The sequence below is a fragment of the Pholis gunnellus genome, assembly GCF_910591455.1.
Source record: "Pholis gunnellus genome assembly, chromosome: 3".
Taxonomy (NCBI): domain Eukaryota; kingdom Metazoa; phylum Chordata; class Actinopteri; order Perciformes; family Pholidae; genus Pholis; species Pholis gunnellus.
In genome coordinates, this window is record NC_136529.1 from 3,630,554 (window position 1) to 3,649,024 (window position 18,471).

The following is an 18,471-nucleotide window of genomic DNA, read 5'->3' on the forward strand; positions in this document are numbered from 1 at the left end:
ACTTGAAACTAGAGATTGAGACCATAAACTCATGTTTACAATGTTTACTGAGGTAATAAATCAAGAGAGAAGTAGAGTCATTTTCTCATAGACTTCTATACAATCAGAGGAGTCACCCCCTGGTGGACGTTGGAGAGAATGCAGGTTTCAAGGCACTTCAACATTGGCTTCACTTTTCAGAACCAGAGGAATAAATAAAGTATGTACAGCAACAAGTCTACCACTGACAGAGCAGAGACACATCAAACTCAGCCGCTGTCATACTATTTGATAATCTAACGATCCTATAGGTGTATGCTATGACCACCAGATTTCATTAATTCATTATTAAGTCATATAGTTTTTTGTCATCTTGGCATGGAGGACTGGCTTAAATACTCTGTCTCCTAAAAATTACGTACCTAAAAAAGTTTATGGTTTGGCTTAAAATAAGTCTTTGTTTTTTAATTTAAATTACGGAAGTGAAATTTTGAAAAGTTAACGTAATCCGTAATCCATGAAAAGTTATTGACGACGCAGTTTTGTTGTCAGGGAAACCAGGCTGAAATACTACAATACCCACTGCGGCTGCGGCTGCAGTGGTGTTGGAGGAGAAGCCAATCCTTCGTTGCTGAATTTATGAACACAACACAAATGGAACAAAGTAAATTGATTTAAGCTGCAGATTGTTTTGAGTTTTCTCAATGCTGTGATCTTCCACTTCCGTCCACCGTCAGCGGCACATGGAACTGAATTTTAAGTGCAGTGAATATTTCTTTCTGAAATGCTCTCTGGGAGTCATAGTTATTGTTCCCCAACATTTTTACATACACAAGGCACAGTGGGGCATGTTTATTTGTATTGCAATTTAAAAGTGCTTTCCATAATGAATTCCACAGACTTGTAGCTTCTACTTTTTATCAAAGGAGCAGATGTTTTCTAACGCAGTTCTTCTGTGGAAAGACTGTGTGAGTGTGTGCATGCTCCCATAAGGCCAGAGTAGTCCCCTGATGTGTAGAGGGTCCAGCTGAGACCAGGCTGGCCCTAACAGATGGGTCCCTGAATGCCTCATTTACAAAACCACCGCTACCATTAAGAGCCGTAGACCAAATGAAACCCAGCCGATGTACAGGCTCAGTGTGCGTAGGGACGTACGGGACTGTAGGTCTCAGCTGCTTACAGGAAATCCCTAGAGTCTCTGAGAGGGAGCTACAGGGGTTTGGACTATGGCACTTCATAGACCAGGGGTCTCAAACGCAAGGCCCGCAGACCAAATCGGCCCACCACGTCATTTTATGTGGCCCGCGAATCCGCCATCAAAAAAACAAAACATTAAACGTTAGACTTTGATACAATTTACATTTATCCTCTGCTCTCTGTATCGCACACGGTGGAGTTCCGCCCCGGTCCGCGCACGCACACTCCCACCAGCGGACGTGGTGGAGATGCAATAGTCGCCCTCCTGCGAGCAGCAGCACCCCCCCACCCCCCAGCCCTGCAACAGTTGCTCCCCTGCGAGTAGCACCCCCCCCCCCCCCCTCAAAGCTGTATCACTGCAGTTATTTACCAATATGTTAGAAGTAGTTACATTTACACAGTATTATATTACAATGCACTAACAAGTTAGAAGTGGACACAATTTTTTCTATTTATCACATGCTTCAAGGCAACGTGTTAAAGACGACAAAATAGCTTTTTTTGCACAGCACAGTAAAACAGTTTACTACTTGGTTAGGTTTGGGAAAGACAAGATCATGGTTTGGGTTCCAATTAATTACGTAGCCTACGTAATTTAAAACAAGTCACCATTGACTTTATGCTTCAAACGGTAGACAAACACTCGTCTCCTGGGTGAAAGTCCCCCCCACACTGACCTCCCTTTGATTAAGATTTGTGTTGAACCTGGGAATTGGTGTGTCCACCATGATTTTCCATTGGCATTGTGTCCTTCGTGCCGGCACTAATTGAGGACCTTGTAGTAGTTTGTCATGAGACGGGATACATTCAAACTGCTCTGTGTTTTCCTGAATAGAAAATAAAAAAGACACGATGGTTAAAGACTAAAGAAAAACAGAGCAGTCACACAGGTGAGTGCATGTTTTCTGTTATTGCTGTTTGCTTCAGATTTCCAAAACTCCTTGCGGCACTGATTTATGTGAAGTTCGGATAAGTGTTTCAAGCTCCCGACCTTGTCTTTATGATGGCAACAGACATATTACAAGTTTGAAATGTTGCCGCTGTGTTTATGGGCCCCCTGAAAACATGACATCCAGTCTCCTGCAGTGTGCTTCGGGAGCATCCCCAACAGCTTTAATGTGGTGTGAAGAGTTTGTGTGTTCCCGGTGGTTTTCCTTTAGTCCTGCCCGGCTGTCAGAAGTGAACAAGACTCACTCTTAATAATTCATCGAGCCTCATTTAAATCTGTTACACTATCCAGCAGCTAACCCTTCCCTTCTCCCTGCGTGTGTGTGTATATGTGCTCATGCATGCTAGAAAGAATTAATTTTGGATTGTCTGCTAATTAGTTCACTCGTGTGAGAAAGGAACGCTGTGTGTGTGTGTGTGTGTGTGTGTGTGTGTGTGGCCTGGCATATTAGATCACCACTGACATAATCCTTGGTACCTTCTCTTCCAGTCACTCAACCTTCTCCTTGCACACTGTGGGGTTTATTTCAGCCTTTCACGCTACAGTAATAATATACTGAATACGATTGCCTCTACGACGGCTTATTATGGCCGTTGTAGGTGAAAAAACATAATTATTCTGTTCTCTGCGCATCACGTTTTAAGTCAGTAAACCATGACCGCATCAAGGTTTATGTTTAGCCTTATCAGAGAGGTGGAGAGTGTACACGAATCAGCATTTATAGAAAATCGAATTTTTTATTTAAAAAAATATATATAGTGATTAACACTACTAATGTTAGTCTTATTTCAGGGCCGACCTCCTTCAAAATTTGCATTGTCAGCCCAGTGGCCTCTAGTCCTCCCAAGGATACACCATACCTCACGTCCTTAGAAGAAGTGGACCCTGCTATATCAACAAAATCCACTATGGTCTTGTGTTTTATTTACCAGTATTTCTATCAATGCATCACTCAATTTAAAATTGAGGTATTAATTTAATCCTTAAGTAGACATATAATTAAAGAAACAACATTTATTACAGATTTCATTTGTGCTCAAGAAACTTGATTTCTCTGCCATGTGTGCACATAACAGGGCTTCTGATTGGGTTTTTACAGCGTGCATACTTACTTAAAAAGAGACTTACTGGTCATCAATATATCCAAAATAATTTAATTGAATGTCGACGTTTCTGAACTAAAAGTAACTTTCATTAATATGTTTGATATCAGCCTCATAATGCTTGCAGAAACATACACTGACACGTCAGTTAACTTTGTGAGACGATTGCTTAGGTTTAGAAAAAGGTTTATGGTTTGTATTCTAATAATAACGCAACAACGTAACTGCTGTAAATAAACCACATCCACCGTTAGCACACTTTACTAAAGTTGCGTAACAAGAGTTAAGTAAACATTTACTTTTGGTATCACACAGGACATGAACAGCAGGCTCCTAAGTGAAAGTCTTGTTTCTTTTAATTGCTAAGCGCATTTTTTGAAATATTGCAAAGATTAAATGCTAATTAGACATGTTCCCATCAACTGGTTTGGAGCAAATAAACTCGGCTAGCGCGTACTTTGGTCAGAAGTTGGTGCTAACGGCATGTCTGTAATCCACCAGTAAACACAGTAGAAGAAGTGGAGGTTGTGAACCGGGAACAAAACGTCGCCTTGGTAATCTAACTCATGTACGATAGAAACATTGAGCGAGGTCTTCAGGAATTAGATTTAGTCGGGCGTTTCCATATCCCATTTAGCAAATCAACTCGTTTTCAACAAAGGCAAAAATCACCTCAAGTGATTAAACATGTTTTATCATTAAACATGTTTTATCAAATGGTGCCGTCTCATACAGCTTTGCTAATGCAATACTTCAAAATGTGCTCAAAATATGTGAATAGAAACTTGGCTATTGCCATATAAAATATATATTTAAGATGAATGCTGGTAGAGGTGATGGACAATTTGATAAGCTAATTGTACTTTGATTTGAATTTCACAAAATGTCCAGTTGTATCTATGAAAACATTTCCACTTTCACAAGACCCAACTCAAGAGTTCACTCGAGGTGTACTAGCAAAGACATGCAGGAGTTATTATGACCTCCGGCAGATATCTCTGAATCAAATCCATCACCCGTTATCACTTTGATTAAAAAAAACTGCATATTGGAAAAGTTGTAATCTCTGTGAATCATTTCTAGCTTTGGGTGCTTTGAGCTGCTTTGGAAACATTTTACTTGCCGTTTATTTGATTCAGGGACTGTTATTAAACCATCTTAATGGAATCTCCAGTGGTGGTGATAAAGCCGAGAGGTGTTCTCATAAATGAAAAGTAGAGCTTGGGGGGTTTTGTAAGAATGATGGATTTCTTCTCTAAAAAAAATCCACTGTGGTTTTTGTCACCCTAGTAACAAAGAGAGCAACTAAAGGCAAGTTTATTACTACATTCAGTTGAGATGTCTGAAATGCAAAATGTCCATGACATTTGATGTGAACATTCATGGCACCCAGAGGATGAAACCTGATGGTTTTGGATATCCCCGAACTAGAAACATTATCAGGACAGAAGTTTCATTTGTATACAAGGTATATCCAAATCTCATGTGGATTATGAATGTGATCAGGCTGTTCTCATACACTGTAGCGATGCACTGTAAATCATATACAACCCGCTAAACAATTCATTATGTAATCCACTTAATTGTGAGCCAGGACAGATGACGTAGCATTAAGAGTGACAAAGTCCGAATAGGTAAGAGGTCGGGCTGGAAGGGCGAGTCTAAAAACAACGGACTCTTACCTAGGTCACCGCTGTTTGTGTCTAGTGTGAAACCACGAGTCAGTGTTGAATTTTTTTTTCACGTAACATCCATACTTAAGTTATGTCACTTCTGTAGTTATTTCAACCCGAAATTGTACTTAATTGTGACGTAACTTCCATACTTAAGTAACACCACCACGTAGTTATTTTAAACCAAACATTGATTCCCCCGTCCCGCCAGCAAATCCCACTCCGTTATATTGAGCTGTATTATCGTCTACTGAGAGATGGACTTCAAGGTTTAAGGTGCTAAGTCGTAGCTAGAATGCACAGTGCTGAAGAAAGAAACTACCCTATCCTGGATAGGAGTCTTAATTCTGGGGGGTGGGGTGCGGAGGTAATTATGTGCGTATGTGTAGGTATGCACTGCTGTTCCGTAGTATGAGATGTGTGTATGTACGTATATTTCTTTTTGTTTAGTTTTTTTATGTGTATATCTATTTTTTTCCTTTCAATTTTTGCCAATTTGTTTTTAGTTTGTTGTTGATTCCAATGCATATCTTGAAAATCAATCAAATTTGCTCAAAGAAAATAAAAAATAAAAAAGGTGCGATGTCGTTGGGTTGTACCAACTCGTTTAAATCATCTTTGATAACATTGACATTCATATCTAAATCAACATTTGAATGCTGCACAGCTTATTTTCTTCCATCTGCATGGTTCAGACTACTCTAGTTGGTGTTTCTCTTCTATTCGTTCTGCAGCGGAGCTCTGTAATCATGAGTGTGGGGCTCACAGGCTCATTGAACACATAACGTATGCGGGCTGTTCGCGGGTCGGCTCGCCACACACAGCAGAGGAGCGACGGGTGAGGAGAAGATAATGCTGTCGGTACCGGTTACAAACAGGCTCGCTCGTGAAAAGTATTATCTATGTAATTAGATATCGGTGGTGGCTGTGTACGATTGTTCCCAACTCGTGTGATCCAAACATTTAAAAGTGTGTTGTAAAATCCAAAAGTGAACATTTATGGAAAAAAATTATTTACCTTCCAAAAACGACATTGTCACTGAGGTCAAATTATGGTTTGCTGATGTTGATTTAAAAGAACAGTGTGTATCATTTAGGGGGCAAAAGTGGGCATCTATTGGCAGAAGCAGAATGTTATATTATTAAGTATGTTATTAATATTATAAGGAAGTGTATTATTGCCTGAAATTAAGATTTGTTTTTGTTCCCTTAGAATGAGTCGTTTATATCTGCATATGGAGCCGGCCGCCATGTTTCTATGGTAGCCCAGAACAGACAAACCAAACATCGGCATTAGGTGTTTTTGCGATGGCCGGCGAGGTTCTCCTACAGTACCTACATACACGCTTGGCACAAGGGAGAATTTGCAATCTCACTGCTATCAGCCACCAAATCCTACACACTGCACCTTTTAATTAAGAAAATCAAAACGCTAACTCATTTAATCCAATAAATCCCTTTATTCAAATTGAGGAACGGAGATATTTTCTGAATTTGAGTTGGAGTGTAGGCCTGTTGGATTATAATCGCAAACATAACCTTGACACTTGATGCATAATCTAAAATGTGGGATTACTATTCCTAATGTCATTAGGCTATTTGTGATTTTTGGTGTAATTTAGTGTAAATGTGTGTGTGTGTGTGTGTGTGTGTGTGTGTATGTGTGTGTGTGTGTGATTTACACGCATGTTTGGCTTCTCAATTAGTGCGACTGTGACACATGCTGCATTGGTCGATACAGCCTATTATCCCTTGAGCGGTGCTCCTACTACCGTCAGCACAGCACAACTTCAAGATGAATGAGCACACACATAGACACAGCATACCATATAGTCTCCTGATCTGCTTAACTGCTTAATTAGATGCAAGTCACAATCCTATTAAGAGTACGAAGAGGGGAGGAGCACAGAGGGGAAAGCATGAGGAAGAGCAAGAGTGAGGGAGGAGTGAGGAAGGAGCCTAGATGAAGGATGGAGGGTGAAAAAGAGAGACGGAGAGAGGAGAAGGCGACGAGGGTGAGAAGACGGAGGGATCCGAATGCAGGAAGGGAAGTAGGGCGATGTTTCTGTGGCAACTGGCTGGACCGATGAGAAGGAGGGGTGGGGTGTGGGGGGGGGGCTGAGGTAGATAAAATACATATCTGCCTTCCAGTTGTCAGACCCTGCTGAGATGGCGATACACTGAACAGGACAGCTGGTGTATTTCTGTGTGTTTATTATGAGGATGAGATGAGTCACAGGAACAGCTAAAACACAGCAAACAGCTAAAACTCTTCTCCTACTTATTCATACGTTCAGCAAGAACCTCCATTCGAACCTCACAACGTTCCTCATCTTTCATACATTATTCAACTTTTAAAGCCAGCGGCATTCAGTTTTAGCGTTGGCTTTCCAACAAACCTTAAAATATTTGACATCTTTCATATATTATTATTTCATACATTGAGATAAACTGTCCAGGGTGTGCCCTGAACACTAAAACATGGAATGAACATAAATAGTCCCCGGCGGGACCGGGGGCGCGAATGGCGCGAATGGCGCGAATGACGCGATTAACGCGGCGCAAATTTATTAAAAGTCTGAACTGAAAAGAAACGATCTGAAATTGAAAAAACTATTTGAAACCGAAAAAAATAAGATTTGAATCTGAAAATATAAAATCTGAAACTGAAAATTATAAGAACTCAAATATTAAAATATATATGAAAGTGAAAAATGGAAAAAAAATGTATTCAGAAAAATTCCAGAAAAAATTGTCATTCACTTATTTTTATTTTGAATACATTGATGTATTTTTCAATGTTCAAGACCACAACTTGAACTTTCAGGTTCACATTTTTTTTTTAAATGATCAAAACTATTGACCTGGATTTGGCTCCATACTACTTATACGGCTCTGGTACCAACCTGTCAATCACAGTAAGCCCGCCCTAAAACATACTTCATGTTCATTCCACAATGGTGGAATGAACTCCCCACTGACGTCAGGACAGCAGAGAGCGCTGCCCATCTTTCGGCGCAGGCTGAAAACCCACCTCTTCAAGAAGTGTTAACCTTAGCCTTCCACTTAGCACTTATTGTATTGTATTAGTTTGTTTCTGTACTTTTTCTCTGGTTTATGCTCTTAGATGCTTGTGTAAACAAGGAGATGCACTTATGACTTCTGTTCTGACTAGTAGTTCTCTTGAATACCTATGTTGAATACACTTATTGTAAGTCGCTTTGGATAAAAGCGTCTGCTAAATGACTGTAATGTAATGTAATGTACTCCGCTTTATGATCTATTTGACTCCAAGTGGACCATAATTTACTAAATGAACATCATGCTGTATTGAAGAAGACTTGAAACTAGAGATTGAGACCATAAACTCATGTTTACAATGTTTACTGAGGTAATAAATCAAGAGAGAAGTAGAGTCATTTTCTCATAGACTTCTATACAACCAGAGGAGTCGCCCCCTGCTGGTCAGTAGGGAGAATGCAAGTTTAAGACACTTCCGCCTTTGCTTCAATCATCAGAACCGGATGTTGCCACCTGCTCGTTACATTCATACGGTCTTTTCAAAATAAGTTCCGTTTTCACAGGAAACAACAGTTGGGTTTAGACAACAAAACCACTTAGTTAGGTTTTGGAAAAGGTCGTTGTTTGAGTTAAAATTACTACACAATTACCCAAGTTACGTGACAAATCAATCAACGTTGACTTCTGGTTTCACACGGGGAACGAACACGGGATCTCCTGGCTGAAGGTTTGTTGGACCCATCCACCACCGTGCGTACCTTTGCAGTCTTTATACTTCCTCATTAATAATTGCGTGCATAACATACGAATTACGATCGCATTATTTTTTCAAATTTAAATCTGTTGATACGCACCTTAAAGCTACAATCATTGATTTTTGGCCACTTGGCAGCAGAACAAGCTGAAAAACAACATTAAAATGTCATTAACATATAAAGTTCTGTGACTTACTCGTTAAAACAATCGCATATTTACACATTTTAATTCCAATGTCCACTCTCCTTTGGTCTCAATGAACTGAGAAAAAACATCATTAGCTGCTAGATATTCCACTTGTTTCACCAGCTAGTTCTTTCTGCTGTAGTGGGTAGCTTTAGACTAGCTTATGAAATGAGACACGTGTTGTAGCAGGGCCTGAAAACCAAGAGAATAGGGAGATGCATTTCTATCTCTTTTGTTTGTATCCTTTGCAATTACAATTTCATGGTTACAGCCAAACCCGGCTCACTTTAACATGAACAAATGATTACTAACTAGGTCAGTTTCTGCTTATCAGGATAGTTATGGAAAGCGAAGAGAGAGAGTGATGCTGAATTCCTGAAGGACCGTATTCTCAGAATTCTCTGACTGTAGGCTAATTAGACTCCAATAACAGCCTGCTGCAGGAGTGGAAGTTTTCCCTTATTTCTCTATCTTTCATTCTGTCATTACTCGTTCATTAATTCATGGAATAGGGTGAGAACAACAAAGAAAGTAACATCACGTGTTTACGTAAGTGATGCGTTGCTGTGATCCTGTTCTTACGTCTCAGGGGAGATGCGGTTTGTTAACATTGTTCTCTGTCATCAGAGGGAACGGGTATTCCCAGAGCTCGTTCAGTGGTTTCTCAGGATAAGGAGAACGTTGTGGGAGAGCGAGGGCCAATGGAGGAAGGGATCTTGGCTTGTAGGAATTATTCTATATTAAAAAAATGCTTTCAACGATAATTGTGACACTGTAAGTACAATCCAATGACTTACATCGTGTTTAATGAATATACTATAACATCATATTTTCTAAGCTACAGAAAATACAACAAGAGATTATAGTGATTATACACTAATGAAAACATAGGTATGAATTCCATTTCTGCTAATAAATCCCCACAATTCAACATATTGAACATTTAATTGGATGTTTCCTCTGTCTTACAAAGTGATCCAACAGAGAACATCATTTTATAAGGGACAGATGAGCTATATTGAAGAAGGAAAGAAAAAAGGGATGACATAACAAAATAATTATCTGAATTAACAAATAAAATAAAATCTGAAATGATTGTACATTGTATTTGCATTTTCAAAAAGGTTTGGTCTGCTGCAGCATGTTAAAGGACCAACTCACACCCAAGGACATACTAGGGTTGGTTATTAGTAATGATATTAATATTTTTAAAGCTGTTGTTGGGGACTGACCATTTATCCAATACCACTCTTTTTGTTAATGCCACACAATTGATGCCACAACCATAACATCAGACTCCATATCCCCCTGATCATTTCAACTCACAAACTATTTAAGTTATTAATGCACTTCTGGCAGGCAGGAAACACCTTGGACTCTCACTGCAGGTGGTAAAAGTCTTCAGATTAATTTTAGAGGCCTTTATTTAGTGTTTGCATCTTTTTTCAGAGAGTAAATCAGGTGACGTGGCGTTTTACAAATTGTTTTCTACTTCTTCTCTCACTCCCATATGTCACATGGAGCGCAAGGCAGCATGTGTGCACATCAAGCCCACAGTGCCACGTGTTTCCAACCCTCGTTGGTTAGATTGTGTACCATTTTTTATTTTTTATCACAGTTTCATCTGAAGATCATTTGAAGATTGGGGTCATCGCAATGTCGATTTGAATTTGATTAATGTTTTGGATGTTACAAACAATTTCCAACTCTATTTCACAATGACTTGCACATACTCCAGCATCCCTCACTTCTCCTGTCACTCTCTGGGAGGTAGAAAAAAGGAGTGAGGAAGTCAGCAATGAGGGGTTTTGCAACGCATGGAGAATAATTGGTCGAGGCTCAACATCTAAGGACAGAACTGAGGATTATGGGTGTGCAGAGAGGGCTGCAGTGATGTGAGACCCCAGGCAGTCTCCCATCTAATAGGAGATTAGGTCTGCATTAGCAGGGTCTCGGCACACACACACACACACACACACACACACACACACACCTTGCATAACTTCAATCTTTTATTATCTGCTTGATTTCTTTACTTCTTTAAGTACCTTTCTTTTTCCCCAACGTTCTTTTTGCGTCCATCAACTTTCTTTCTTCTTCATCTACCCTCTTCTACATGGCTCTCCTAAATCATTAAATCATTTATATATTTTCTGTAAAAATATTGAAAATACTTTCATCCCTACACGTTATATTTTGCCATTTAGGAGGTTTTGGCTCACCTCAACAGTGTCGATGTGAGGGGACATTCGTGATGGAGATTAATGTTTGTGGTATAAGCGATGAAATCTCATTCTTATTGCTGTGTTCAGGTGGTTGTAGGACAGTGGGAAAATGCCTTCATGAAACAAGTAATCTATACGATGTACACGAAAAATGCAAAGAAATACTAGTGTGAGCTGAAGGAGGGTTAGTGGTGGCTGCTGTGGCTATAGTACCCGCTCAATGTAACACCAAATGTGTGCTTCAGCCAGCAGCACTCGATGTCACTGCTTCCCAGCCATGTCTGCCTCAGGGCTTCACTCCGCTCTGTTTCAGGCTGAGGTTTTTGCTGAGTTTGTCAAAGCGGTCAAAAGTAATTCTTCAGCAAAGATCCACCTGACTGAAGAGAGGACTCAGTTGTTAGAGCATTTTCGTCTGAAGTGCTTTCCATAGATTCATTTGTGGTCTTCAGATTAATTTAAGTCTACAGGTTAATTTACATCTAAAGGTTCATTAATGGTCTATAGATTGATTTTCGTCTATTGGTCAATTTACAGTCTATAGGTTAATTTACATCTATAGTTTAATTAACGGTCAATGGGTTTATTTAACATAATAACCAACTGAACTGTTCAGACCAGCGATGCGGAACGTGTCTGTTCAGCTGTGTTGCTCTCAGAGCCGATTAAAGAGCAGGCGAGAAAGCAGGCAGATGAGTATTGAAAACGTTTCAATTCAGAATTGAAGCTTCATCTGACTTCATATTTCCTTGTATTTTTTGTATTTGTAGCACACGTCTTTATGCCACTAATGCACTGTCAATTTGGTGAATGTGTTTGCCTCATTTGCCTTTATTTTGTCTATTTGCTTGTGCTTAAGAGCTTATTCACTCACTTGCTTACAGAAGCATATTGCATTCACATGGCACAATTAAAATGAGGTTAAAAAAGATATTCGTCTTGCAACATTGACTACTGGACATATTTTTTCCGAAATAAGGTTCAATGGTGGACACAGGAAGGGGCGAGACCTCTTTATATATACTCAGCCAGGCGGCAACCTCCTGTTCTGCTAAGACAGGGGTCGGCAACCCGCGGCTCCGGAGCCGCAAGCGGCTCTTCGGTCCCTCTGTTGCGGCTCCCTGAGTCCTCCGTCCACACGGGATTTAAGCATCGTTTCCGAGATGATCTTCGTCCAGACTTAAACGCCTGATAACGAATATCACGTGACTATTCACGTACACTGGGCGTGCAGTGGGTGCCGGTGTTACGTCCTACTGGTTTTCAAACCTACTGGTTTCCTTCCGTGCGTGTGTTGTGTTTGTGTAACAGCAGCAGCTGTTTTCTGCCTCTGTTGCCAGATTCGTCACACATTCACAAACATATTGCTGGAGATCTAAAAGCCACATCTCATATATATATATATATATATATATATATATATAAAGCAGGGATTACAATTGTTTAAGTGAGCACTACATCACAGCCACGTATGAAGAAATACATTGAAGAAAATATATTTATGGAAAGATCGCATCAACCTGGATTCGAACTCTGTCGAGCAAAATAGTAATATATTTAAAAACAGCCGCGCTTTCGTCGCTGTCAGGCGCCTTTCCCTGCAGGTGGCTGATCATGATCTGCAGAGCCCCGCCCTCAGTAAGCTATCAATGGATAAATCCAAAAACAGAAAAGTCATGGAGGAAAATAGAGTTTAATTCTGCGTGGACGTATTAATTTGCTTTCACTGCGAACGATGCTGGCTTACCTGTATGCTTGATATGTGGCGAGTAATGTTGAAAGAGCTTCCAGAACAAACACACAGCATTTACTGGAAAGTATCACGCTGGAGATGAGCGAAAAAGAGCGATTCCTCAACTGCTGCAGCAAACTCTCCTCTTCATAAGAGTGTGATATTGTTGTAACACATAAAATAGCAATTAATATCAACAAGTGTCTTTATTCTTGTTCTATCATTTCAGAAATACAACAAACTATAGTTTTTGTATATATAATATAACTATATATAAAACTTTATAAACTGAATAAACTGACATCAAATAGCTTTTGCGGCTCCAGACATATTTTATTTGGTGGAAAATAGGATAAAATGGCTCTTTGGATAGTAAAGGTTGCCGACCCCTGTGCTAAGAGAAGCCGATACGGAAGTCTCTTAAAGCTGCATTCTCTCTACTGTCCACCAGGGGGCGACTCCTCTGGTTGTATAGAAGTCTATGAGAAAATGACTCTACTTCTCTCTTGATTTATTACCTCAGTAAACATTGTAAACATGAGTTTATGGTCTCAATCTCTAGTTTCAAGTCATCTTCAATATAGCATGATGTTCATTTAGTAAATTATGGTCCATTTAGAGTCAAGTAGACCATAAAGTAGTTGATGATGACCACAGCCGTATACGGCGTCTCTATGTCACTCCTCCGCATTCCAAATAAAAAGATTCAATACGGCCTTTTTCAATTTGTCACTTCTGATGACCTGTCGGGCTCAGAGTACTTAAATTCTCATCCCTCAATACCTAAAGAAGCTGTTGTTGGGGGAAATAAAGCTGTCAGTTTGAGCATTCTCTGGCACCTTTGGAGCAGACAGTGGATTTTTCAGAGAACTTGTCTGCACCGCACTATTTTGCACTGACCCAGCAAACCACCTATGGGACTTATCTTCTATAGATCACTGAGCACACAGCTGAGTTCGTGCAGCATTTAGGAAAAGTCACAAACATGACATGGTTTGCTTGCCATGTTAAGGGTAAAAAGACAAGACAGGAAAAATAGTGGATGATTCCTTACTTTTGAATTATCTGAGCGTGAAGGGAGGCTTTCTGGAACACTGAACCCTCTCATTCACGAAGTAAGATCGTGTTCCCCTGTGCTACATTTACACAAGGACAAGAGAAGAGGCACGTGTATTTTAAATGTCTTTTTTGAAGACTGTTAAAAAGATGTTAAGTGTGTTCTCGTTTTCACACCTCCGGGGCTACTGCTGATGCTCCATGTGTCAATGGCAGTGGTGGGCCGTCAGGGCCAGCAAGGCCTTCTCTGCTGGCCTAGACAGAATCACAAAGTTATAGCTATTTTATAATTTAATAATCTTTCATAAATACACTACATGTATTGCAATTTTTTTCCCCATTATCTTATTTTCTCATTGCACAGCTACTGTGTTCCTCAGTTGCTCTGCTTCCAGTGCAGCTTGTTTTAAGTAGAGCTTTTATCCAATCAGATTTCACCTCTGTGTCTCTAGGTAAGAAGAGAGGCCCCAGGCCTGCAGACTCACCAGTGAATCCATGTGCAGGTTAAGTGAATGGGGACGATATTGTTGATTGTCATAGTCTTCAACCAATCAGATCTTTAGTTTGACATGTTGGGCGAATTCTTTGACATGTCAAATTCTGCATAATGAGGAGGTGGTTCAACTGCAGGACAGCAGTGAAGGCCCAGGTATGAAATGAAAACAAGACGGGGGGGGACATGACAGTGGGATAGGTTAGTAGGAGGTGATGGGGAGGGAAGGGAAATGTGTATTTATAAATTGTGTACATTTATAAAGATTTTTTGAAGAAAAAAAAAAGAGGGAGAGAAGAGGAATAAACAGGAGGAATCCCATTAGAAATCTTCTACATATTATCTCAGCTTCCTCCAGAGAATGTCAAATGCAACCTTTGTGGCAGTCAGGAGAGAAAACTCACCGAATTTTTTACTGCAGAATGAATTTAAATGATATTTTACTGAATTCACTTACACCGCTTCAAAACATAGATCATTGTTGCTATGTAATAAAGGATACTAGGCCTGTCCTCCTTTACATACCGATGTAACAGAAATACACTCTCTGTAGGAGCCATTAGTTAGGTCTGGATATTATATCTGTATATATTGGGAGCCTACCTCAGGTTGACCACGGGTGGCAGTGTGGATTAGTGTAGCAGGTAATTGGTATAGGGCACAGGTGCAACGGATGGCGAATGATGCATGGGTGACGCGGAGATCACACGGTTTTTGCCTGGAATCTCTTTGTTGAAGCGGGTAAAGAACACGATCTTCTCCCGCACCCAGCCGAGTAGCAAGTTGCTGGAATCAGTCACAATACTCTCCATAATGTAATCATTAATCAATCAATAACATTTAGCTGCACTGGGTGTAGTTCTATAACGTCCATTGATATGTTCTATCATTAATAGGTTGTAGTAGTAGTAGAGACTGGTAATTCCCACTCTTTGATATAATGTTTTATCATGTGGGGTTGGTATTCAAATGCATTTTTTTTAATACATTTATACATTAATACATTTTTAATGTTGAAGTTGTTGAAGTTTAATGAACTGTTTTTTTTTAACACAATATGGACACAACCTACAGTATATTGTTACTGCCACTCATCGTATCATCTGGACTTAATTGCTTCTACTCTTTACAACAGAACAGCTGAAGTTCTTCTTAACCAGATCTTATATTGTCTTATTTGTATTGTTATGTTTTGTTTTTACAATTGACGATATGTGGACTGCTTGGCTTATTGTGGCTGCAAACCTTCAGACAAAACGCAACAGCAGCACCACTATCCTCTGAAAACCATTATTTCCAATGGCTTGTGCAGCACTACTGTGGCTTTTTGCTGCGTTGAGCAAAGCAGTGGCGTAAAGCCAGAGGGCGTAAAGACAAAACGAACTGTGAAGAATCAAAAGGACAACAAGTGTAACTCATAGACTGTAGATGTAACCAGCAGAACGCCATATACCAACCTCCACAATGCAGAGGAGGGATTGTAATTATCTGTAAACTCATATCTCATATTCATGGACTACTTTTTTGTTTTTGTACAAGTCCTGTAGAGAAACAAGTCAAGTATTACATTATGAAGAAACAAAGGTTGAATATCCTGTAAACAAAATATTTATTCAAATTTAGATTTAAAGACCTCCTGTTTCTAAAACGAATTGGCCTTCTTTGTATAATCCCTACTTGTAAATAGTGCTTTTATCAGTGAGCTATTTGTGACAGTCACGACAGTTTAGAGGTGCACGACCGAGCACCACGACCACTGGCGGCGCTTACACGCCCCACGCGCCGGGTGTGATTACCTCATTTTCTGCCGTTTTGACATTTTAGAACCATGCTAAAATAAAGCACCATTAATTCCGTTAAAGTATGAAGGGGTCATCAACAGCAATATACTCCTCACCTTTTCTGAATTCATTAATGTTCTGTGGGGGAGATGAGAAGTTTTGGTGCGCCATATTTGTGCCGCAGTTTACGATCACGGTTGTAAATGCTAACAGCTAATGTTATGTTAAATTTGTTATGCTAACTTTGCTTAGGTGAGGCGGGTCTTCTGTGCTTTTAACCCATGCGCCTGGTTGATGCTTTGGGACACTTGACATTTATACCTGTAATAGTGTGTAAAGCCTCAGTTAGCATTGTTATTGCCACTAGCTACTGTTTCTCACTGGAATTCCATGTGTCCCGTTTGCTACGCTCCCATCACAAAGCCAGGAGTGTCTAACCCGACGAATATCGCTTATTTTTGAGTTATGCTATAAAAATAACTTTCACTCCCCGTCTTCATTTCTTAATCCGCCCATGTGTCTCTTTGCGTTGACCTCTCTTTGTTTTCTTGGCTCTCTCTCTGAGGACACAGAGCCAAGGAGTGCAGGAAAAAGTCGATGATTTCTAAAGGTCCCACACTATCCACACAGGCTGCTGCTGCCTGCAGTAATCTAGCCATCAATACCTCCTCCCAGATAATGTCAGCCCTTCCAGACCAATGCACAATTAACCCCCCTCCCTCAACACACAACTGTGCACCCTGTCAGTGAGAACAATGGTGCCATGATGTTTGAGTAGGCCACAGGGGGAAAACTCAATAAAAAGCCACATCAACCCTCATCTTTAACATGAAAACCATCTCCCACCTGACATAAACACTCGGCAACGTTTTAAACACATTTCAGACCAGTTTCATCCGCATCACGTCTAGTTAATTAGCGGTTTGTGTGATTAGGAATCCGCCAGAGGGATTCTTTGATGCCGACTGGGCTTGCGGGAGACACTTTCAGGCTCCACCTGAACTGTTCAAATCTGTTTTCAATGCTCAGTGATGGGAGAACACCAGCCTTCGTATACACGCAGGTAACTGCTACTACACCAATCTGTCACAACTGAGTTTACACATACATGTGGATTAGGAGACAATGGGCCCCTGGGCACAGACATTCACCTTTCCTACGTAGGAGCAAGACAGTCTTCATCATTGTTTTCCTCTTTTTGTGGTCTTTTGTCTCTTTTTAGTTATTTTGTGTCTCTTAGTGGTCATTTTGTGTCTCTTTGTAGTTGTTTGTCTCTTTGTAGTAATTTTGTGTCTCTTTGTAGTTGTTTTGTGTTTCTTTGTAATCATTTTCAGTCTCTTTTCGGTCATTTGTGTCTCTGTGGTCATTTTGTGTCTCATAGCGTTTTTCCCCTTTTAATAGTCGTTGAGTCTCTTTTTCGTCTCCTTATAGTTGTTTTGTCTCTCTTTGTTGAGTCACCTGTATACGTGTCTCTTTGAGTGACATTTTGTAGGTGAAGGCCTGGGGGAATTCTGAAACTTGTATCCATTGTATAGCATTTTCATGACTGTAGAGAGGGGGATGAGGCGTCTAAAGCAAACAAAAATGTTTTTTTTAAATTTTTTTTAATTTAAAAACTTTATCCCTCTCTAAACGGGTCAGCTGCGTCTATCTAAAAACTTCTTGCACCTTCTAATACAATTACAATCAGCCTTTACATGGAGTTTGTTCCAGTTTCATACGGATGAATGAACATGCTGAGTGGGGATACATTACTGGAATGCATGTGCAGATTATGCATGATGCAGGCTAATCTGGTAGGCAGATATGGCAACCAAAATAGAAGCTGTGATCTTTGATGCAACGCTGCTGAAGGCATTTCATTATCATAACTCCATGCAATTACACTCTGACACGTTAATTCAACCAGCCGGATGAAAAAGAACAGGCAGTGTCAGAATTTTTTTTAAAGACCCAGGGTCTTCTCCGACAAGGCTTCAAAACCTTACAAAATGTCTGGTGACAGCGGAATAGTGACTGATGACTGAGATATTACTCTTTCAGTTTAGCATGTTTTCGGGACTTTGCTTTAATCTTTGCACTACTGATGAAAAACAAGTCCCTATTTCTGACAAGAAGATAAGATGTGGCCCAACACAAGAAAAGTGGGAGGAGAAGTGGGAGGTGAGGCCCTACTGATGCTCCTCTTCTCAAGGTGTTCCCCAAACAAAAAGTGTTGGGAAGACACAACTGCCCCGCCCCCGCCAAAAACTAATAAACATCAAATACACTGAGTGTCTCCCATCCTTACCGCATAACAGCTGCATCCAGGCGCACGTCTTGT

General features: G+C 40.2%; 1 protein-coding gene across 2 annotated transcripts in view; it reads right to left on the minus strand.

The window, feature by feature from the left end:
- Nucleotides 1-18,471, minus strand: part of lhfpl4a (LHFPL tetraspan subfamily member 4a) — a gene marked incomplete at both ends in the record, with an annotated part of 35,218 nt that overhangs the window by 8,406 nt on the left and 8,341 nt on the right. For both annotated transcript variants that reach the window (XM_079186397.1, XM_079186396.1), the window contains one exon: nt 18,439-18,471. This exon is cut by the window's right edge and continues 373 nt beyond it. In XM_079186397.1, the coding sequence (XP_079042523.1) occupies nt 18,439-18,471 (33 nt within the window). The remainder of the gene's footprint in view (nt 1-18,438) is intronic.